Source organism: Botryllus schlosseri, chromosome 1 (assembly GCF_051294905.1).
Source record: "Botryllus schlosseri isolate E-star chromosome 1, Bs_hap1, whole genome shotgun sequence".
NCBI classification, from domain to species: Eukaryota; Metazoa; Chordata; class Ascidiacea; order Stolidobranchia; family Styelidae; genus Botryllus; species Botryllus schlosseri.
Genome location: NC_137236.1, coordinates 39,857,451 through 39,882,156, shown reverse-complemented (window position 1 = coordinate 39,882,156; position 24,706 = coordinate 39,857,451). Strand labels below are relative to the sequence as shown.

The 24,706-nt window shown below is 38.1% G+C and overlaps 2 protein-coding genes across 4 annotated transcripts in view; both read left to right on the top strand.

Moving 5' to 3' along the window:
* LOC145436402 (uncharacterized) overlaps window positions 1-24,706 on the top strand; it is a 493,503-nt gene that overhangs the window by 118,950 nt on the left and 349,847 nt on the right. The window lies entirely within an intron of this gene.
* Window positions 1-24,706, top strand: part of LOC145436850 (cyclin-Y-like protein 1) — a 95,718-nt gene that overhangs the window by 5,084 nt on the left and 65,928 nt on the right. The window contains exons 2-5 of the mRNA XM_080314063.1: window positions 528-618; window positions 1,992-2,111; window positions 10,051-10,123; window positions 17,635-17,728. Of these exons, the coding sequence (XP_080170189.1) occupies window positions 583-618; window positions 1,992-2,111; window positions 10,051-10,123; window positions 17,635-17,728 (323 nt within the window). The 5' untranslated portion in view covers window positions 528-582. The remainder of the gene's footprint in view (window positions 1-527; window positions 619-1,991; window positions 2,112-10,050; window positions 10,124-17,634; window positions 17,729-24,706) is intronic.

Sequence of the window (24,706 nt, the reverse complement as noted above, 5' to 3'; positions counted from 1 at the left end):
ATAATACGCACCCCCCTATTTCAGGGCAAAAAATCGGTAAAATTTTGCGCATTATACATGGAAAATTATGGTACTCGACTTGAGTCAATGCCTAAAATAACTTTACTCGAGTCAATTTTTATGTTGTGCATTTTGCATGACTCGAACCAAGTCATACGACTTGAGACTAGGACGGCTAAGACAGACATTTCATTGTAATTAAAGTCCTCGCATGATTGACATTTCATCTATCAGTCCTGATACTTGGAAAATAAGGCCAGAAACTGTTGGGACTGAGGAAGATTACGAAATTATGAGTGCAAACTATTCTATGTCACTCAGTCATAGTTGAAAAAGGTGGATTTTCACTCGAGTCAAAACCCTATAATTCAGTACTCTCAAATCTCATCTCTTGCTATACGACTCCAATAATTACAATTAACACTCAATTCTTCAAGTCAATCATAATCAATTCGCAATATCAGGCACAAGTTGAAATTAACTCTGTTACCCAATATGGTTGCCATCCGTATTTTCTGTCTATAGAGCGTCGCGTTAGCCGAGTAACACCTCATCGAAAAATGGGACAGTGAAAAGAAGACTATGGAAATTTTCGATGAAAAAAGGCATCCTTTGACAGTGAGATATTTTCGCTTTTTAATAGTTGATAGTATTGTCTCAGGACTTGCTGTGCTATGTACGGCACAGGCAATCCGCAAACCCGATATAAATTTTTACATATTATATCAAGTTCGTTAGTAGCAAACTTGGACAACTAGTTAATTCTAAAGCCAGATGCCATCAATCTGATTCTAGTTTAACTTGTAAAATGATTCTACGATCTAATTGTAATTATGATATTGGCGTAATTTCTGGTTTACCCAAAATTTCCACACGAGAACTGTACACTGCAAATCGAGCCAAGTTTTCTGTATACAGACATTTTCAATTCTCGTACTTATGAGATGAACTCTGTTTTGATATCAACAAACTCCATTCAATTTACAAGTTTCAGTCAGTAATTCTAATGTGGAAAAGACTATAGCTATAATTTTAATCCTAATTTAATTTGAAGAAAGAACTTGTTATAATTCTAATTCTAGTCTAATTTGAAAAAAAAATGTAGCTAATATTCTAATTTTGATTTAATTTGAAATAAGCTTTAGCCACAATTTATTCCAAAGTAACCTGAAAAAAAATAGTTGTAATCCTAATTCTAGTCCAATTCAGAAAAAAAATGTTAGCTGTAATTTTAATTCTAATCCAACTCGGAATAAACCGTGTAGCTACAATTTTAACTCTAATGTAATTTGGAAAATATCTAGTATAATTCTACTTTAATCTAATTTGGAAGAAGACTGTGTTGCTATAGTCCTAATTCTAGTCTGATTTGAAAAAAAAACTGTATAGCTATTATTGTAATTATGATCTAATTTGGAATAAACTGTAGCCTAGCTGTAATTTTAATCCTAACTTAATTTGAAGAAAAACTAATGATCCTAATTCTAGTCTAATTTGAAAAAAAAAATTAGTAGTAAGCTATAACTTGTAAAAACTGTAGACATAATTATATTTCGGAAAAAAATCTGTGTAGCTATCATTCTAATTTTAATCTAATTTGCATTAGACTGTGTGGCCAGGCGCTTAGCCAGCCGAAACATAAGGAGGGGGTTTTGAAATGAAAGGGAGGGGTTCGAATTTACTGATATAGCATCAATTAATTAGGGTTATGTATATGCGTAAATGACGAATATAGAATCTCCTTGTGTTGACGACCCCCGAAACCCCTCCGTGGCTACGCGCTTGTGTATGGTCGTAATTCTAATTCGAGTCTAATTTAGATAAACTCTGTACAGGAATAATTCTATTCAAGTTAGAAAATCTGAATATTTGTTGCCTAAGTCTGCGCTGTGTTTCGATGATCGAAAATGTTTGCGAGTAACCTGCCAAGGTTCGATCCATTAATACGATAACAAGACTTAGGACCAGCGTTTTTTCAATCTCCATTTCAGCATGATCGTGTGCCGTCGGATTACGACAAGCGAGAGCCGGAGCATCGTCATATTTATCGCTTCATCAGGACGTTATTTAGCGTGGCGCAATTGACTGCGGAATGCGCAAAAGTTACTTTGGTAAGAATTTTCATTTCTTGGATAATATATCTATTTTAAAATAAACCTGAACATTTTCGGCTGACACTCGTCAGGGGTAATCGTCAGCAACTAGTAGAGAATTGGAAAGAGCAACGATTGTATCACAATATGACATCACGATTATTGATATAAACTACAAACTTCTTTTGAAATCTCTACTAGTTCGTAACGATTACCCCTGGCGAGTGTCAGCCAAAAATATTTGGCTTTATTCCAGCATGAATATATTATTCAAATTTCCATCAGCCCGCTGATCAATGGTCATGTGATAGCAGATCTAATAATTGTAATTCCTGGAAGACTGCTTTGTTTGCTCTACCTCACTGCCCCATCCCCGTGACAGAACACGCTGTCAAGTTGATTTGTTTTGTCATCGATTACCGATAAAATTGCATACGTGAAACATTGAAAGTGATTAAAATCGTTTCTCAGATAAAAGTAGAAGTAAGGCCGTACATTTTTACTTGATTTTATGTAGTATTGATTTCTAAGACATGTTGCAATGAGGCGGTTCAAATTTTCTTTAATTTTACTGGCTGCTTGATGAAAATTGAGGTCCAATTTTGGCTCTATTTTAACCCATGGAAGCATTGCTATATAAGAAGAAAGCTGTGGAAAAACAACCTCAAGTTTTTTCAAATTTTTCCGGCTACCAGGGTTGTGACCAAGTCACGAGGCTTCGACTCACAAGTCAATCTCACAAGTCAATCTCACTCACAACCCTATTTGCTGATGATACTCACCTCTTCATAACCTCTAACACTGGCAATGATTTGCATGCATCCGTGAATAGGGAACTCCCAAAAGTGTCGAGATGGCTCCAAGCAAACAAACTAAGCTTGAATGCAGATAAGACCGAGATGCTCCTTTTAAATAATGCCAATCATAGTTTCACTGTGAACATCAATCATAAACAAATCTCCATATGTGACTCAGCAAAATATCTCGGTGTCACTATTGATGCTAAAATGTCTTGGAAGCAGCATATTGAATGCACAATATCAAAACTAGCTCGGTGTGTGGGAATAATGACCCGTCTGCAATCTTTGGTTTCCAGATCAATACTTCGAACCATATATTTTTCTCTTTTCCACTCTCACCTGCAATATGGAATCGTAGTATGGGGAAGTGCATGCAAAACATTTCTGTGCAGAATTCGAACCCTGCAAAACCGTGCGATACGGCTGATCTCATCTGTACCTTTACGTACCAATTTATCGCCTTACTACCGTAAACATCGAATTTTGCGAGTTGATGAACTGTATCGCTTCGAAGTATCAAAAGTTGTTCACAAATATTTTTCCAATACTCTGCCTCCCGTGTTTGATGACTTTTTCATACCTGCTAAAAATGTCCATTCCCATTACACGAGATCCTCGTCAAAGGGAAATATCCACTTACCCCCACCCAATAGCAACCTAACTAAGAGATCTATCGACTACTCGGGACCTATCATTTGGAATGCATTACCACCACATATCCGTGAATTGCCTTATGATAGATTCAAAAAAGCCCTACTTGATCACCTCTTATCGTTACACTAACACTGTTGCCCTACCTCGCCCAGACATTGCTTCATTGATCATTTGCTACCATCGTTTAATTTTTCTTCTATTTTATTTTTTTAACTACTGTAACTTTTTTTACAGCCAGACTGTTTAGAGTCAAGTGTACCTGTTTGATGCTGGTGTGATCAGACTAGATGACCCTCACGGTCTTATCGATCATTCCTATCTAATACCGAATACTGTGCATGCATATTTTCTGTACCACCACCACTGCCGAGTGTTATGTATTTTGGTTTGATGAAAAATAAAGACTCTCTCTCTCTCTATAGTTTTGACTAGAGTTAGTCATTTTCAGTTCACCACCGAGTCAAGATCGAGTCCAAGTCAGCGAGCAGAGGGTCGAGTCCGAGTCATGGTATTTTGTCTCGAGTCCAAGTCATTGTGTTGACTGCTCAGTTTCTAGTTAAAGTCTTGGTAAACCCACTTTTCATAACTCTGTTTGGTGATATCAAATGGTTCGCAATTATAATATACCAATTTCCTCACTTTTAGCATTTTCCTGTCACATTTTCAAGTAGGCTGCCACCAGTACCAACAGAGGAAATCCCAATAGTGTGTTTACTTTTAATGCAGTACGGTATTCTTCAATATTAAAATGAAATGTCACTGTTGGCCGTCTGAGTCTCGATTCATATGACTTGGTTAAGTCATGCGCATTGACTCGATTCCATATCGAGTCAATACACAAATTGACTCGAGTTGAGTCATTTCGGTATTTAGAGAAAATGACTTGAGTCAATTCGAGTCATCAGAAAATCGTGACTCGATTCATTACAACCCTGCTGGCAACGTCAGAAAATTGTCAAGTTGTCTAAAAAAGCGAAACAAAACAAATTTGGCTACACTCCAACCAGTAGGAGCAAAGTTTTTGATGGTCAAAATTTTGGATTCCAAAACGTATTTACAAGGGGGTGGATCCATACCGTGGTAAACAAATGAAGAGTTTTCCACTGTAAATACGATTTTTTACAAATCCAAAAATTTTATACTCAAATAACTTTGCTTCTACTGCTTGGAATTAGGCCAAATTTTTTGAGCATCGTTTCTTCATACAACCTTCCAATTTCATGGGGTGGAAAGCAAAATTTCTATATTGATTTTTATTAAATATATCCAATACCGTATTTTTTCTTATATAACAATGCTTCTATTGGTGAAGGCATGAGGGAGAATTGAGATAAAGGATGAATAAGGGGGCATTACCCTTCATAAACTACCTATTATTTTTTTTTGGGGGGGGGGGTAGGTAAATCATGCAATAGACCAGACATATACTATTTTGTTTCAGTTTTAGCCACTGCTCTCATCAACTCTTACCAAATATGCCTCATTAGGGTAGTCCAAAATTTGAAAAATTTCGAAAATGCTGCGTTGTAATGTCTTATTCTATAGATTATTGATTAAAAACATCAACAAGCCTGAAAGAAGCTCTCAGGAACGTCGTTAAGATTTCTTACAAAGCGTTTGAAAGTAGCCGTCTGCATGTGGGCGGGGAATCGATGAAGTGGGCGGGCAATCACGAACCTAGAATTTTGATTGGTTGGAACCTGTAATAATAAGCTACTGATTGGCTGAAATACTGATTTTGTGATCATTGCTGGTCACGATTTCGTTCTACTCTGTTGTGTTGGTTTGCAGCCATTTCTGTTCGTGGCATTGGCGATATGGTAAATTGACGTTGTTAATGCTGCCATCGACAACAGCATAACGATCCAGTAATATATTTTCTACCTGAACACTGTGTATAACAGTTTTGTTACTTCTTGCACAGGAGCTTGGCCAATTAAGATAAGAATGAACTAGATGCATGCATCGTGCTACCTTCGAGCCTTCTAAAACATACCAGTTGACAACGACTGTAACTCATAAATTGCAAACCAGTAGTCAATTTCTCCTTATGGCTTGTTATGGTAAGTCGACGTCTCTCTCTAAAACGAACGCATATTACACTTTTTATTCAAGATTTAACAAAGGCAAAAATGCTATTTACAAAAGGCATCATTAAAAAGTATATCGCAGGGTCAGTGTTGCAGATCACTGGCCTTTGATAAGAGTAGACTTCCTGCTGTCTCCAAAAATCTTCCTATGCTGTTCCACAGCTTGAAGCAAACTGTCTCTTTGCTGTTCATTGTCAGTCAAGATTGCAGCATAGTCTGTGCTTAGCTTGACACCTCTTTCTGCGGCATCATTAACGACTTTGACAGAACTAACGTAGCAATTCATTTTATTGAATGAATCTGAAAAGTGCCAATCATCAACCGGTTGACGCAGCCAATCCCCAGAGCATTCAAAAACTTCAAATATGTACCACGACTGGGGCCCAATAAGGTCAGACAACGTACTGTCCTTGTTGATCTGTATAGTTGCATTCAATGAGGGTGGGCCTCTTCTGAAACTGGAAGTTCGCTCTACTTGCAGGAGCGCCTTTGCCATATTTTCCCCGGTTTCCTTGCTTTCCGTCGGTGAAAACAAGGCGTATACAGCGGTTTCCTCAACAATATACCAGTCGTGCTTCAAAAGCTTTCGTGAAGCAGCTGTGGAAACTTGCTCATCATATTCCTTATAACTCAACATGTGCTGAACGAATCTCAAGTCATTACCAGCTGCATCACGACCAATGCTTGAATCCACCCACGCAGGGATATAAGAGAACCAAAAATAAATTGAAGCGGCGCAGCAGTTCAACTTCTTCAGATTTGTAATCTAATTGGTCGGCCCACATGAACATCTTTTGAGCATACAGAATTGTACCCATCCATCTCGCATGGTGTGCTGCACCAGGTTTGTGATGACGTATATCTTCATCTGCACCGAGAAGAGCAAGAGCATTAGTCACACATTGCTTGTAGTCATCCCGTGTGAAAAAATCTTTTCTGTTCAACAGTAGCTTGAACTTATCAACTATCATTGCAGCTCGTTCAGCAAAACAGAGGAATAGTCAGAGTCTTGAATTGCTGTTCCCTGTCAAGACTGCTCCAGTTCCTTTTAAGGTGGGCAAACCATGCATTCTCTGGTCCAGTTGTGGCCTTTCCAAATAAAGATTTCCAAACGTCTTTCACTACCAGCTCATACACATGGTGCCGACATGCATGGTAGAACACCTTCCTTCCTAGAAGGTCTTCAAGAATCTTTGCCGCACCCTTCTTCCAGCCGCTGTTGCTTGCTGTAGTGTCAAAAACCAAAGCTGTTACAGCATCTTTTATATTCCAACTTTCAATTATGTTGAAAGTGGTTTCTGCTTGCGTCTGACCTGCAGCATTTTGCATCTTTTGAATGCCAAGTAGTTTTCCTTCTGAGTATTGAGGATGACAAGATAGGACAATTGACAGAGCCTCATACCGATTTCCTAATCTATCCTCTGTGAGCTTTCCATCCCAATGAATAGCAACATGTTGAGGTTTATTTTCTGCAAATTTTTCTGAAATATCCTTGGAAATTTCAAGACGATTTGTTTCCCTGGCTCTCTTTGTCGGAGATCTTGACAGAGAGAACATTGCTATGTCACCGCCACAAGCCGTAATAAATGCTCCGATCAGCATTGTTGCCTTGTTGTCTGTTATTTGCAATCGATCCAGAGCTTGGGACACATGGGTATTATTCATAATATTTTTAGGTGCCATCAGCTTAATGGCTGTCGAGGTGCCAAGACCAACATCAGCATCATAATCAGAACTTGAACTCAAACTATCACCCTCTTTTGAAGATGAAGAAGATGCTAAAACAACATAGTCATCACTTGAGTCATGTTGAATGTTTTTAACAGTTCTATCCGCCATGGTTGCTGTTTTCTTTTCGATGTCTTTAGCGAGAATCTTGTCTCTTCCCAACATTATGCATTTGCGAGATTGCTGTTGATCTTCATAGAATGCAATGTCTTCGAGCTTTCTATCATGTGATAGATAAATGTCATTTTGTATTATTGCTATCGCATCTGTACTTCCAATATCCCACAACTTGTCCAAATCTTCCGTGAATTTTTTCCTCTTACCCTTGGGATCACTTTCCCGTTTCATGGTCGCCTTCAGAAAAATATATTTTTTGTTCAGTTTTTCAAGTAATTTCACCGCATTTCCTTTAAGTATTGTGGCAATTCTCGCCATTTGCCACACTGTCATGACATCATGAACCACCACATTACATAGCTCACGAGTAGGGGTTGACTGAGGGCAATGGTCTTTCAGATGCAGAAAGTAACTCATTACTTCTCGCAAGGTTGGTAATCTCGAGCCACAGATGTAATCGCAAGCATATCCGACCAAGTAATGCTCAGATCGAGATCTTGTTCTTCTCTGTGGCAAGTGCACAGTCTTCCGCCGTTTTGCCTCTGCCATGACAGTAATATTTTTTCCTTCTATCATAAATTACAGCTACGCCTAAAACATTTAAGTAACAAGTGTTACATTACGACTATTAACTCACCAACCCACAATGCCCTTGTACATAACCACAACCACTACTAACAAAATCGACCTCATCAGAACAGAAAATGCTGCTGCAACGAAAACATTGAGTAAGGAACAAGTGTTGCATTACAACTATTGATGCATCAACCCACAATGCGCTTTACAAATTCCCGTCTCTACTAACAGACTCGACCTCCGCAAAACAGAAACTACTGCTACAACTGATACATTCGAAGAACCACTGTTACATTACTACTATTGACTCATCAAACCACAACACGCTTTTACAGTATTACAGCCGTCACCAACAGACTCAGCAGCAGCAAAACCTACTCCTTCTGTCAAACACGGTGAAGCACCCAAATCAGAGCTGACAGCCGCCGTCATCATTGAAGCATAACCGATTACCCAATCAAGAATCGTGGTTTCGTCATTGCCCGCCTAGTTGCAATTTCGCCGTCGGTGGCCCGCCCACTCTTTGGCAGCTACTTTCAAACGCTTTGTAAGAAATCTTAACGACGTTCCTGAGAGCTTCTTTCAGGCTTGTTGATGTTTTTAATCAATAATCTATAGAATAAGACATTACAACGCAGCATTTTCGAAATTTTTCAAATTTTGGACAACCCTAATGCCTCATTTACGAGGTTTCATAAACAATAGAGTGTAAAGGCATACACAAAACTACACTGTTCAAAGTTGCCCCACATACAGGGGTAACTTTGGACACGGATAATTTACGAAAATGAGGTACTTATTTATGACCATGAAGATTTTGGATTTGGCAATTCTAATCTTTGCTCCACGATCCATGAAAAACACAAATCTTGCCTCTTCTGCATCCTAGCATTTCCAAGATACAAAGAGGAATTGTTGAGAATTGTCCAAAGTTACCCCGGTTTACGGTACATCAATATACATGCGTCGATATCCTAATCCGATACATATTAAAAAAATATATATTTTGAACTTCAAATCACTTCTCGATTGCTTCTTCGTACGCTATCGGTGATCATTAGGGCAATTTTTTTTTACCTAAAAAAAGGAAGATTTTGACCTAAAAAATCTAAATTTTGACCTTTTTTGACCTAAAAAAACTGAAATTTGACCAAATTTTGACCTCACGTATGCAAATTAGGTGTTTTCGCATATAATGTTAAAATTGTACTACCTATCTTCATTTCTGGTTGGAACTGTCTGTCCTTACAAAGTAGATTGGCCTGAAAAAACGTTATTGGCTCAAAAACTGACAGATTTTTACATGAAAAACTAGTATTTTAACGAAATCTTGCCTTATGAAGAATTCCAGTAGTTACATTACGTATTCTGGTGGAAATAATTAAAATTTGTTGTAGTACAACAAAAGATCCTTTCCTACATTCTCGGGTAGAAAGTGTCTGTCCTTACTACGTAGCTTGCCAAGAACGGAGAAAGAACGTTCAACAACAGTATTTGTTGGCTGACAACACTCAAGTTGTGTGCACACTGCTGGTGACAAACCGTGTTGCTTCATTCTGACAATGTTGTCTATATCACAATTTTTCAGCTTGCACTTCTTGATATAAGAACCATGCAATGTCCAAGCAGTCTTGCTTCAGCTAGGATATTGCGGTACGTTGACCATAAAACCATGTCACTATTTGTTTCATTTGACCATTTATGATTCACAATGAGCAGACGATGGTCCATTTTCAACCGTAGGCCTATAAAGTAGGCTACAAGCTGTAAAATATCAAGTGATAAGTTCACCGACAGCGCAAAATCTACGATACAAACGAAATGCAGAGGTCAAAAAATGTTTGACTTTGTAAACAATTTTGACAAATTTTGACCTAACGCTACAATTTTGACCTAATTTTGACTTTTTTTGACATGTCAAAAAAAAATTGCCCTAGTGATCATTGAACGGATTGTTGGTGCCATTAGTAACTTGGTTGCTTCTGATTTCAGGTTTATTTGGAAAGGTTATTAACATACGCGGGGATTATTTCATGTCCTGGGAACTGGAAGCGTATCGTACTAGGTAGGTGCACTCGTTAATTGCATGATGGTCATTAGTACGGCAATTTTTTACCAAAAAAATCAGAATTTTTACCTTTTTTTACCTTTAAAATCTTAATTTTGACCAAATGTAGGCAAATTAACACAGTAAAACAGTAGTTTTTGAGTCCTCAAACAGCTTATGCCTGCTTGTCCCAATTGCATGTATGTGTATCTGCACAGTGCTCATTAGAGATGTTCAAAAAAAAATTTTCTTCATATGTCACTGGCTATGTGATAAAATTGTTAGGTCGGTTGAAACAACGCTGCGTAACACATTTGGCATAATTCCAACCAGTAGAAGCGAGATTATTGCAGTAGAAAGTTTTGAATGTAGGCCTATCATATAAAAAATAAAATTTTTTCTGCCTACCCCCACGAAATTGTTAGGCTGTCAGTAGAGACGATGAAAACCAAATTTGGCTCAATTTCAACCTGTAGAAGCAAAGTTATGGCGATAGAAAAATTTCTAATTCCATGATTTTATAATAAATAATTGAAGAGTTAGTCACCGTAAATACTATTTTATTCACATCCAAATTTTTCTACCCCAATAACTTTGTTTCTACTGGTTGGAATTGAGCCAAATTTGTTTTGCATCATCCCTACTGACAGCCTAACAGTTGTGTGGGGTTGACAGAAGATTTTTTTTATAATAAATTCAAAACTTTCTACTGCATGAATCTCGCTTCTACCGGTTGGAGTTGGGCCAAAGTTGGTGTGCAGCGTTGTTTTTACCAGCTTAACAATTATATCACATAGCCACTGAAATCTGAAGAAAAAGTTTTTTTTTTTGAACAGCCCTAGTGCACATACACTGTAATCTAAATCTATCTACTGACAACGAGAGCCGAGTAAAATCAAATGCGTCGAGTTGAGCATTCGAACATAACTGTATGAATGATATGAAAAGTTCAATTATGTTCCAGGACTTTAATGCAGCTACCTAACATATAATAATGCCAGTTCTAGCCTACATCTCATTAAAAACGATTTTGTATTTTTTCAACCCTACCGAGATTTCATTGCACTTTGTGACAATGTCGTGGGTCTATCACCTTTTCACAAATGAGTCATTTCCACTAAAGTACCAGGCTTTGTAATACTATCGAATGCTGACATGGGATGGCAAGTAGTGATATTGCAGCTTAGAGTCTGGGATCAGAATTGTTTTGGGACAGCGACTGTAGGATTTCGGGCACTCACAAAGTGATCAGGGCTCATAATTTATTGTATATGGTGTTGATTCCCAAAATCAAATTTAAAATATCGTCAGGCTTGGGACTTTGATTAAAAACCACCCTGGATGGATCTACTGCCTGATCATGTTTTGATTCAGATTGTCGGAATCAGCGCGACAGTAGCTTTCGATCAAGACCAGATTCAGCGAGTTCTGCGCTCTGGACAGCAGGCTAGCTTTTATATTGCCAGAAATCTGGGTTGTAATGACGAGTCACGATATTTTGGTGACTCGCCTTGAGTCATTTTTTCAAACGCCCGACATAACTTGATGCAAGTCAATTTTTGTATTGTGCATTGTGCATGACTCGAACCAAGTCGTATGACATTTCATTGTGACTTCGAAGAATTTGAGTCCTCGCGTAACATTTCGTCTATCAGTCCTGATACTTGGAAAATAGGGCCAGAAACTGTTAGGACTGTGGAAAAATACGATATTATGAATGCGAGCCATTCTATGTCACTCGAACATAGTTGAAAAGGATGGGTTGGACCGGAATGAACTAAAAACTAAACAGTGAACATAGTGATTTGGACTTGAGTCACAACACTATGACTCGAACCCGAGCCTCTACTCACTGACTCGGGCTCGGTCGTGAATTGAAAATGACTCGACTTGACTCAAAACTATATTATTGAAATGGACTTGTGACTCGGAACCTTGTGACTTGGTTACAACCCAGCCGGAAATCCTCCAGTTTCCAGCAGCAGATTCGGCAATTCCATGTTTACATTTAATAATAATTACAATTTCGTATGCTGTGATACGAGCAATCTAGGATTACAGCCTTTTCCAGTGGAAAATAGTGTTGAAACTATAATTGCTGATAAATTAACTCTCGGTGAATTGGAGCTGATGATTAAGTTTTCTCAAATCTCATCTCTCGCTATACGACTCCATAAATTAGAATTAACGCTCAATTCTGATTCATGTCAATCTTGCTCAATTTGCAATATCAGGCACAAGTTGGAACTTATTACGTTATCCAATATCGTTGCCACCCGTATTTTCTGTCCATACAGCGTGGCATTAGCCGTTTATCACCTTATCGAAAAATGGGACAGTGGAAAGAAGACTAAGGTAATTTTCGACGAAAAAAAGCATCCTTTGACAGTGAGATATTTTCGATTTGTAATAGTTCATGGTATGGTTTGAGGACTTGTACTATGTCCGGCGCCAGTAATCTGTAAACCCGAAATAAATTTTTACATATATCAAGATCGTTAGCAGCAAACTTGGACAACTACTTAATTTTAAAGCCAGATGCCATCATTCTAATTCTAGTTTAATTTGAAAAATCTTTCTACGATCTAATTGTAATTCTGATATTGACCTAATTTCTGGTTTACCTGAAACTGCTACAGACTTACTGTACACTGCAAATCGCGCCGAGTTTTCTGTACACTAACATTTGCAATTCTCGTGCCTCTGATTTGATATCAACAAACTCCATTCAATTTACAAGTTTTTGTGGAGGTAATTCGAATGTGGAAAAAACTGTAGCCATAATTTTAATCCTTACTTAATTTGAAGGAAAAACTAGCGATAATTGTAATTCTAGTCTAATTAGATAAACACTGTATAGCTATTATTCTAATTTTAATCTAATTTGGAATAAACTTTAGCCACAATTTTCATTGTAATGTAATTTGAAAAAAATGTTAGCTATAATTCTAGTTCTAATCAAACTTAGAAAATAAACTGCGTAGCTATTATTCTAATTTTAATCTAATTAGGAATAAACCGTAGCCACAATTTCAATTCCAACGTAATTTGGAAAAATATAGTTATAATCCTAATTCTAATCTGATTTGAAAAAATTCTTGCTATAATTCTAATCTAATTTGGACTAGCATGTGTGGCTATAATTCTAATTCTAGTTTAATTTTGAAAAAAAACTGTGCAACTATTATTCTTAGTTTCAATCAAATTTGGAATAAACTGTGTGGCTACAATTCTAATTCTTGTCAAATTTAGAATAAACTTGTGCAGCGAATATTCTAATTTGGAATAAACCGTGTGGCAATAATTCTAATTCGAGTCCAATTTGGATAAAGGCTGTACAGTGTACACAGCAATAATTCTATCTCATATAGAAAATCTGAAAATTTGTGGCCCAAGTCTGGGATGTGTTTTGACGACCAACAATGTTTGCGAGTAAACTGCCAATGCTTGATTCAATAATACGATACCAAGACTTACAAACCGCGTTTTTTCGATCTTCATTTCAGTGCGATCATGTGCTGTCGGATTACGACAAGTGAGAGCCGGAGCATCGGCATATTTATCGCTTCATCAGGACGTTATTTAGTGCGGCGCAATTGACTGCGGGATGTACAATAGTTACTTTGGTAAGGATTCTCTTGCAGGCAGCCAACAGAACTTCGACATGCGGTACCATACTATTGAATAGTGTATTCTTATTTAAATGAATCGGAATATTTTCGGCTGACACTCGTCAGGGGGTTGATCGTCGGTGACTAGATGGGATTTTGCAGGGTTGTAATGACTTGAGTCACGATTTTCCGACGACTCGACTTGACTCGAGTCAATTTGTGTATTGACTCGACTTGGACTCGAGTCATTGCGCATGACTCGAACCAAGGATATGACTCGAGACTCAAACAAATAAGACCGACATTTCATTGTAATATCGAAGAAAAGTTAAATAACCACACCATTCATATCTTGTCTGTTGGTACTGGTACCGGTACTTGAAAATACGACCAGAAACTGCTAAAAGTGAGGAAAATTAGTATATTATAGATGCGAACCATTCGATGTTGCCAAAACAGTTACAACAGTGGGTTTAACAAGACGTTAACTGGGAATCGAGCATTCAACACAATGACTTGGAGTCAGACTCGTCATAATACCATGACTCGGACTCGACCCTCGGCTAGCTGACTTGGACTCGGACTTGACTCGGCAGTGAATTGAAAATGACTCGAGTCAAAACTATAAAAGTGAGATTGACTTGTGACTTGGTTACTACCCTGGGATTTTGAAAGAACTTTGTGCATCAACAATCGTGTCGCTAAATATGACATCACGATTGTTGATATAAGCTACAAACTTCTTTTGAAATCTCTACGAGGTCTTAACGATTACCCCCGGGATTGATTGTCAGCCGTAAATATATTTGGGCTGATTTCAATATGAATATATTATTCAGATTTCTATCAGCCCACTGATGAGGCGATAGCAGATCTAATAGTTTTAATTCCTGGGAGACTACTTCGTTTGCTCTAGCTCACTTACCAATCCTCTGTGACAGAACTCGTTGTCAAGTCGATTCGTCTTGTCATCAATTACCGATAAAATTGAATTCCTGAAACAATGAAACGCTTGAAGTGATTAAAATCATTTCTCCGGTAACAGTAGAAGTAATTAGGTGTATTTTTATCTGATTTCATGTATTATTTATTTATAAGACATGCTGCAATAAGGCTGTTCAAATTTTAATAATTTTACTGGCTGCTTGATGAAAATTGAGATCCAATTTTGGCTCTATTTCAACCCATGGACGCATTGCTATATAAGAAGAAACCTGTGGAAAAACAGCCCTAAATATTTCCTAAATTTTACTGGCTACCAGGGTTTTAACCAAGTCACAAGGCTCCGAGCCGCAAGTCAATCTCACTTTTATAGTTTTGACTCGACTTGAGTCATTTTCAATTCACCACCGAGGCAAGTTTGAGTCCAAGTCAGAGAGCAGAGGGTCGAGTCCGAGTCATTGTGTTGACTGCTCAGTTTCAAGGTAAAGTCTTGTTAAACCCACTTTTAGCATTTTCTGGTCACATTATCAAGTACCAGTACCGATAGATGAAATCCCAATAGTGTGGTTATTTTACTATTCCTCAAAATCAAAATGAAATGTCGGTCTTGAGGTGACGGTGTGAGTATCAAGTCATAGGACTTGGTTCAAGTCATGCGCAATGACTCGATTGCAAGTCGAGTCAACACACAAATTGACTCAAGTTGAGTCATTTCCGTATTTTGAGAAAATGACTCGACTCTAGTCGAGTCATCAGAAAATCGTGACTCGAATCCAGTCATGACTCGAGTCATTACAACCCTGCTGGCTAACCTCACAAAATTGTCAGGTTGTCTGAAAAAGCGAAACACAACAAATTTGTCTCAATTCCAACCAAAAGGAGACTCATTCCATTATAATTAAGCAAATTTTTTGAAATTTGTAATGCATGCCCTCAGAATTGTCAAATATTTTCAAATGTTGTTCTTTTTTGAATTCTAAGTAGATTGAAAAAAATTTTGAAAATTTTCCAACTGTTCAAAAGATAATGCGATTCAAAATGCGATTCTTGTCACTAGGTGGCGCTGCATGCAAAAATCTTTAAAATCGATATTTTTTTTCTTTATTGATGGTGGAGAACCAATTAGAATGTCTAATTATACAATTCTGGGACCAAGGAATTGGAAAAAATCAACTTTTTTGCTCTAAACTCGATGGAAAAATGTTACCGAGGATATAAAGCCGTGGGGGGGGGGACTTGAAAATCAATGTGGTGTTCCGTTTCCACAAAACAAAAAATATTGCAAAATGTACTTTGAAGCAGTATGGTTGATATAAAATAGGATTTAGGAGGTGCCATCTATTCCTTCATGAAATCTCAATTATTGATTGCTTGAAATAGTATTTACGATGAGCAGCACAGACCAGCTGTTCACTGTAAATACTATTATAAGCCATGAATAATCTGAAAGATCCATAGTAGATAATTGAAAACTATTCCACTGTAAATACTATTTTTTACAAATCCGAAAATTTTGTACTCTAATAACTTTGCTTTTACTGGTTGGAATTAAGCCAAACTTGTTGTACATTTTTTCTTCATGCAACCTAACAATTTCATGGGGTTGCCAGTAATTTTTATATTGATCTTTATTAAATAAATATAATACTTTTTCTTATATAGCAATGCTTCTATTGGTTGGATTTTGCCAAAATTGGTTTGCAGCGTGGTTTTATTCAGGCAATCCAACAGTTTTATTAAGTGGGCCGTAACATTTGAAAAAAATGTTATTTTTGAACAGTCCCAATAAGCACACCGCTACTTCATCAAGAATGAGACAAACGCCAGTATATTAAAATGATTTTCTCTCATATTGTCTTATTAATATTCCCCAGTCCCCATCCATTCAAACATTACATATTTTAATCAGCGGAAAATTATATACATCAATATATATGCGCCTATATCCCACCCCCATACACAGTTTTTATATTTAAACTTCAAATCAGCTCTTTATTGTATCGATTGCTTCTCTACGTTGCCAATGATCCTTTGATAGATTATTGGTGCCATTAGTGACTTGCTTCTTCCTCTTTTCAGGTTTATTTAAAAAGGTTATTAGCATACCCGGATATTATTTTATGTCCTGGGAATTGAAGCGTATCGTGCTAGGTGTGTGCACTCGTTAACTGCACGATTGTCATTAGTAGGCGATTTTTTCACCTAAAAAATCAGAATTTTGACATTTTTTACCTTAAGAATCTTAATTTTGACCAAATTTGACCTAACGTAGTCAAATTTGGGGTTTTCCCACATAAAGTTAGAATTTTACTACTTATATCTTCATTTCTGGTTGGAAATGCCTGTCCTATCGAAGTGCTTCAGCCTGACAAAAAAAAAATTTGCCCTAAAAACTGGCAAATTTTTACATCAAAAAATATCATTTCAACAAAATCTAGCCATATGAAGAATTCCAGTAGTTAAATTACGCATTATGGTAGGAACAATGAGAAAATTTTGTAGCACAACAAAATATATTTTCCTCCATTATCGGGTAGAAAGTGTATGCCCTACTAAGTATCTTGTCAAGAATAGAGAAAGAAAGTTCATATTTTGACCTAACGCTACAATTTTGACATAATTTCAACGTGTAAAGAAAAAATCGCCTTAATGATTATGCCTAACGATGGCTTTCTAGTTGGTCCGCAACTAATTCCTTTTTTTAAAGAAAAAGACCTGGAACAAATCTATTTCAAAACACGCAACTAGAACTAGAACCACTCAAAAAACGGTATTTAGTTAACCTTCAACGAAACAACATTGGTAGTTTGTGCGGGCGAGCCAGGTCTTTACAATGTGGCAATATGCTATGAATGAGAATGTGTTTCATTATATATTCTCTATATCACGATTTTTGCTTTCCCTTATTTAATTATGATAACTTGGTCCATTTGATTGACTATTTATAGCTGGTAATTTGGTCGATTTTGTGTTCAGGTGCTATTCTCTTGTCTTCCAAAGTGTGGGACGATCAAGCTGTCTGGAATGTGGACTACTGCCAGATTTTGAAAGATATGACTGTGGAGGATATGTGAGATATCGTATCTTGTTATCAGCACTATTATGCATCCGGACGTGAACCTTTCAAAGTGCATGCTGCACCATGATGTAACAAGAAGAAACGTGAAGTTAAAGAAACTCATTCGGCAGGCAGATGGCTTGAACACCCTGCTATCTTTGTTAGGTGTCACGAAGCCGGTACGTACGGCAGATGAAACCCGTTACTTTGCTTGTAAAGCGCTCATAAGATTTGCCGAATACCGTCCACTGCGTGAGATCTCACCAAAGCTTCACGTGTTGACCAGCAAAATACATGAAGCTATCCTGAAGCCAATTCGCAAAGACAGCAAACAGCTACACGTCAAGTTTTGCAACGAAGTGAAGTTACTCTTGGAAAGAATCGTAACGAGAAGAGCAATTACACTCGACGCTTACTGGAAGAATGTGATGACAAGTAATGTTGCCTCGGAGACTATGAGGACTTTCTGCTGATTATTTATATTTGTCTGTTTTGTCGGATCCTCGCAGGACACTTTGGGTTGAGGCTTTTCCAGATGCAGATGATAACTTTTTATTCATGGATCAATATGTGAAAAAATTAGAAACTAGCAAAAGGTTTATTGCAGAAAATGATATCGCTCGGTGTGTTACTCTCAATTCTCTCATCGAGGAATGCAGCAATCACAAACACTCCAAAAGTCGAAATCCGGTAGCACCTATGCCCCCGTTTTCTCTATTCATTCGCCACCGTTGCTCCAAGCTTATGAACAAAATTGAAGCATCGATCAACATCCGAAAACGACACTGTGATCGACAGGGGGTTTATCCTGAATGGGGCGGTATGAGGCACGAATTGAGAATGATCTACAGCCAATTCAGGCCTGCTGGGGAGATCCGGCCTGCCAGGGATCGAAATTCGCGCTTCATGTCTGTTGCGTTCAGTCATGATGACCATTGCGAACTGATTCTCGGAGACAGTGCTGGAAATTTTCACTTCCCCAGAGCGTCAAACTTTGAAGATCGCATCAAGACAGGAGTTTTCGATTCGGCCGTTATTAGCATCGAACCCTCGTACGCCGGAGGCGTGATGCTGACCCTATGGTCCAACTGGTGCTTCCACAACTGCATTCTTTTAGCTATGGACAAAACGTCCGACATAAAGGTAACTTTGACAGTATTGAATACGTCGAATTTTCCAAGACCGTGCAAGACAAAATAGTCGTCACGAGTGTTTCAACCCAAGCAATTATCTTCGACTCAACACTGGCACGGCTATCAACACCTACGGAAATGACGCGGGTGCTTATACCTATATAGAAGACAACCACTCGCGTTGCTACCAAAAAAACGCGCCACGTTTTCGTATGACGACCGGTTAGTCCTAAGCGACGGGTGTTTCTGGGATGTCCGAAAGCACCAGACGTTACCTGTATATAGATTTGAGGAGTTCAACCATGCCGTCAGCAGTGTATTCCGTCAAATGGTTTGGAAGTGATCATAAACACTGAAGTTTGGGATATGAGAGATTTTAAATTGATTCAGTCGGTACCTGCTCTCGATCAATGCCAATTGCTTATCAATCGTAGCCTGAGTGTTATGTGCTCCACGAGCCAACGAAGATTGCCACCGAAGAGCGGCCAGGTTTGATGTATTTTTTCCGCACTTCCGACTCGTCGATTTACGAACAGTTGGGTTTTATCTCTGTAAAACAACAAGTGTGCGCTCTCGCTTTGGACGATTGGGACCGTAACGTAGCCGAGTGAAAATGATGAAGGAGACAGATCCAAAAGATCGCTCAGTTGGTATGGTGAATATTCGGGCGAATACGGACGGAAAAGTATATGAATGGTGAATTCTGATTTGATCCGGACTCGGCAACTAGATCTGCTGCGTGATGTCTTGTCATGTTAACTCGATCGTTACAAATCGTTATCGTTGATTTGGTTCAATACAGATCTCACTGCTATTCAATGGTGTAAGTCTGAGGAAATATAATAGTGTTAGTTTCGAGTGCTACCCAAGATGCAAAGGAGTCATCGTTGATACACGAGAAGTGTAACGGCTTCGATTCCGAGTGGAGTACAAGTAGCTATAACGATGTCGAAGACACGTGAAAAGAAAATGTACCGCATGTAAAGTTTTTGAGCAAGTTGTTTGTAATGGTAGATTTTGGCGAGGAGCACCATGCTTTTAGTATCGTTGTTCGGGAGTTACTGCTTTCAATCAGCACAAAAGCAGATTATTGACAATATGATTACGAGGCATTTTCGAAAGTAGAGGCCGATGCTGTGGCATAGCGGCTAATTTGCGCAGTTTGTTTGCATATTTCATTTATGTAGGTTCAATTCAATTTATTAATAACTATTTCATCATTTCAATCCACCACAAGACTGCGATGCAATGAAAAGATAGGAAGGCGTCGCAACGACTTGGAGTAGTCTTTGAAGTCAGACTTCCACCAGGCCAAGGCTATGTAAAAAGTGGGCATACACACTAAATGAAAAGAAAGGAAGATAATAAAAAGGACAGGTGACAAAAAGAGGTGGTATGTGTATGAAGGCGAGATCGAAATGAGAGTTGGTGTTCCGGTAAACGTGACCCCTGACTAGTATTGATGCAAACATACTTTACACAACAGCCAAGTTCCGAAAATTACAAATTCGAGACTATACCTACATTACAACTAGAACTACTCAGTTTTCGAAATACGCAAGTAAAACTATATGAGTATTCAACAATTGTTAGTTAGTTGGCATTCAACCAGGGTAGTGTGTACAAGTCTTTCCATGTTATAATAGCGAGTAGGCCCTATTATTGCTACTGAAAGTTGTTGCTTATGCACGCAACTCGGCTAAACAAACATTTGGTTTTAAAATCTGCAACACTATTTCAGCAGCAGGCAGTTGGATACCATACTGGTGCTAAACTGAACACACATTGCGGAATCAGTGATGACCTGTGAACAAATGATACGAAAGGGGTATAATTCATTTGTGCGAATAGTAAAGCGTGCAGTCGTACAGTCACGTGATAGTAACAGACTTACCGGCCATATTGTCGTAACAACTTTGATGCGCGTTTCATCAATTGGCTATCACACCAGACACATTGGATTTTGAAACGACTAAAGCAGCCACAGAGCTTTGATCGCAACAATAAAAAACAATAGCAATAGAAAATGAGAAATGTGAGGCTTGGGTCGCGAGTAGGGCTGGGCACAATAATTCGAGTACTCGAATCTGAATCGAGTATTAATTTTAATGATTCGAGTCGAGAGGTAAAATGCGATTTTTCGAGTAATGAAATTATACGCTCCTCATCGCCACAGAAAGTTAAATTAGCAACGAGAATGATAGTTTCGACACAGATTTTCACTGTTGAAGCATTGAAACCTTAATTGCCCGTATCTTAACAAATGAAACATATAGTACAAAGATATGTACGTTACTGTGAATAGCACATTTCCGCAGTCATGATCATTCCACAACATTGTTACCAAGTGCAATGAAATCGGTATGGTTGAATAAATACCGAAGTATCTTAAATGTGATGGAAAGCAGGCATTACATTATTTGTGGTCACATAAAAGGTACGTATTTGAACTTAGACATATTGCATTCTGTAATGACGTCATAGTGATTAATACTCGATCCTCGACTCGACTCGAAGCATATTACGTGATTCGGAATCGAATCTTGTCCAGCCCTAGTCGCGAGATGTTATAACAGTCCGATTTTTGTGGCGCTCTAGAAAGTTTGAGAACCTCTGAGTGACGTCTCGCGACATGGGTTTTGACCTTAGGTCAAATTACAGGTTTAGAGCAAATTTGTTACATTTGATCATTTTCACCCCGCGAGCTGGGATGAGTCAAGCATTGAACTGCTTTTCTATCAGCCTCGACATTCCTATCACATCAATCGTCTACATTGTACTTAGCAAAAACCCAGTTTACTTATTAACTGAACGTTCTAACATTTTCGACCACTGTCTCTCAAATTCGTTCCAGCGGCGATATTGCGCACTTTGGGAACCACTGTTCTCGGCCTAGGGTGGGCGACCGATTGGGTGTAAGCATTACCGGTTAATTGCGACAGAAAAGGAGAGGCTAAGACCCTACCCACGCCTTTATACCCCTGACGAAGTAAGGTGCTAGGGTAGAGTTGCTTTGGAATGAGTCAATATCCATTTTACTATATTCATTCCCTCTGCTTATACTAAGTTTTCACGAATTTATATATGTTTTGTTGCATATTTACACATATAAATATATCTTTTTGTTGAATATCTACTATTTCATACATCTATACTACAACTCCTTTACTTAATTACATCTTACCTTTTATCCACTACTTTTCCAGATTTTATATTACATTATATCTACCCATAATACCAATCTTTGGATTTTTGTCGGTAGGGTTAAGCCCGCCTATGACAGCTTACGGAGGAAGATCCCTTGGCTAAAACACCAAATGTATTGTTTATCACTATATTTTAACGACATATCTACGATTAAAACTCCAATAAGAACTTTGGTGGATCCATCGCGCTTTCTCTATACTGCGCCCTTGCGGGCGCAGCTCGTAGTTTTTGTCGCTATGCTGCCTTCGGCAGCTCACCACTCCAATACGTATGGACTCCTTTGAAGGATCCTAGAATTTCATTTTATTACAATCGTGTGGTGTACTGAATCGATGAAAGTATGATAAAAATGCATAATCGTCGAACCGCGGTAAAGTAACTTCAAGCAACTTTGAAATAACAGCACCGAAATGGCTTCATACCGCACAACATGGTTGATGCTACGTCGCTGTGTTACACGCGAAAAGCCGTATGGTCCCGTCAATGGTCCGGTGAAACTGTATTCTGGGAGGATGGCAAAATATCCTATAAAATCACGGTGATGGGTCGGAGCGTATGGAGAATGATGAATTAAGGGAATGCTGATCAGGACTTAATAAAATAATATAAACGTTACTTTAGCATTTGCAAGAATATTAAAACGTACTGTCGCACTGTGTCGCGAATCAAGCCGGGGATCGGTGGGAGGACCTTTCCAGCCGCGTGATATTGGAGCCTTACCGGTCTGCCGGCGCGGATAAGACCCTTCGTAGATATATCGATTCAGGCCTGCTCCAAGCATCGTAGATTGTTACTACTGGCTAATTCCATTATAATTCAGCAAATTTTTTGAGATTTGTAATGCATACTTTCAGAATTGTCCAATATTTACATATGTTGTTCTTTTTCGAATTCCAAGTTTAGTAAAAAAAAAAATTGAAAAATGTTCAGTGGTTCAAAAGATATTGCGATTTAAAATCCTCTCGTCACTAGGTGGCGCTACTTTCAAAAATCTTTCAAATCGATATTTTTCGCGTAAATGATGGTGGAGAACCAATTAAAATGTCCATTTAACCAATTCTGGGGCCAAGGAATTCAAGAAAACCAACTGTTTCGCCCTAAACTCAATGAAAAAAAAAGTAACGGATGAAAAAAAATGGGGGGGACGGGCTTGAAAATGTCTGTAGGATACGGCCTACACAAAAAAAAAATCTTGTGACATGTGCTTTTAAGGAGTATGGTTGATAAAAAGCTTGATTTTAAATTTCACATTCATTCCACCGTGAAATATGCATTACATAAAAATTTCATGGTCCCAACCCATATCCCTGCTCACCGTAAATACTATTATCACCAGTCATATATATCATTAAATTTTTCTATTCTAGTTTTCGAAATTTTTCAAGTAGAATCCTTGCCACATTTCAAGATCAATTGTAAATTTGTCTTTTGTTACTTGCTTCTATTATTGTTGAAGCGGTGGTTCCGCGCGAAATCTACTTGAAAAATTTCGAAAACCAATACGAATAAATTTATTGATATATCTGACTGGTCATAATAGTATTTACGATGAGCAGGGATATGGGTTAGGACCATGAAATTTTTATGTAATGCATATTTCACGGTGGAATGAATGTGAAATTTAAAATCAAGCTTTTTATCAACCATACTCCTTAAAAGCACATTTCACAAGAATTTTTTTTGTGTAGGCCGTATCCTACAGACATTTTCAAGCCCGTCCCCCCCATTTTTTTTCATTCGTAACTTTTTTTTCATTGAGTTTAGGGCGAAACAGTTGGTTTCATTGAATTCCTTGGCCCCAGAATTGGTTTAATGGACATTTTAATTGGTTCTCTACCATCATTTAAGCGAAAAATATCGATTTCAAAGATTTTTGAAAGTAGCGCCACCTAGTGACGAGAGGATTTTAAATCGCAATATCTTTTAAACCGCTGAACATTTTTCAATTTTTTTTTTTTTAATAAACTTGGAATTCAAAAAATAATAACATTTGTAAATATTGGACAATTCTGAGGGTATGCATTACAGCCCCTGTTGAATTATAATGGAATTAGCCTACTATTAAATGTGGATTTTATCCCTTCATTGCTATGAACCACACAGCGGCGGTTCTATCAAACCATTATACACGCGTAGGTCATTGAGACTGATTAGACGCATATCCACCGAAGATAGACTGTAAGCACCATCCTGCTTTGCTGCTGTTCGAATATGTAGGTGGAACGCTGATGCAACCAAATTTATAAAGAATATCTGTCACTGTTAATGCAGGGTGTGATCAGACTAGTTGACCCTACCCAGAGTCATATCGATTACACCCTGTCCTACACCGTTAAGTATCTTGTTATAATATCATGCGCCAATGTTATTTTCGTTTCGGTTGGACGAATCAATAAATATTTCTCTCTCTCTCTCTCTCTCTCTCTCTCTCTCTCTCTCTGCTTTTGAGGATGTCGGCGGACAAGGTATGCGAATTATTCTCAGTTTTCAGTTCCAGGCATATAGTATAGGCCAGGGAACGGCAACATACGGCCCGCGGACAGTTTCTCGTCTTACATTATAATGTAGCCCGTGGCCCCAGTCTGCCGAGAATCCCCACTACTTGCGTAAACGTCACATTTTAGTGACTATATGTTACTATGTTATTATG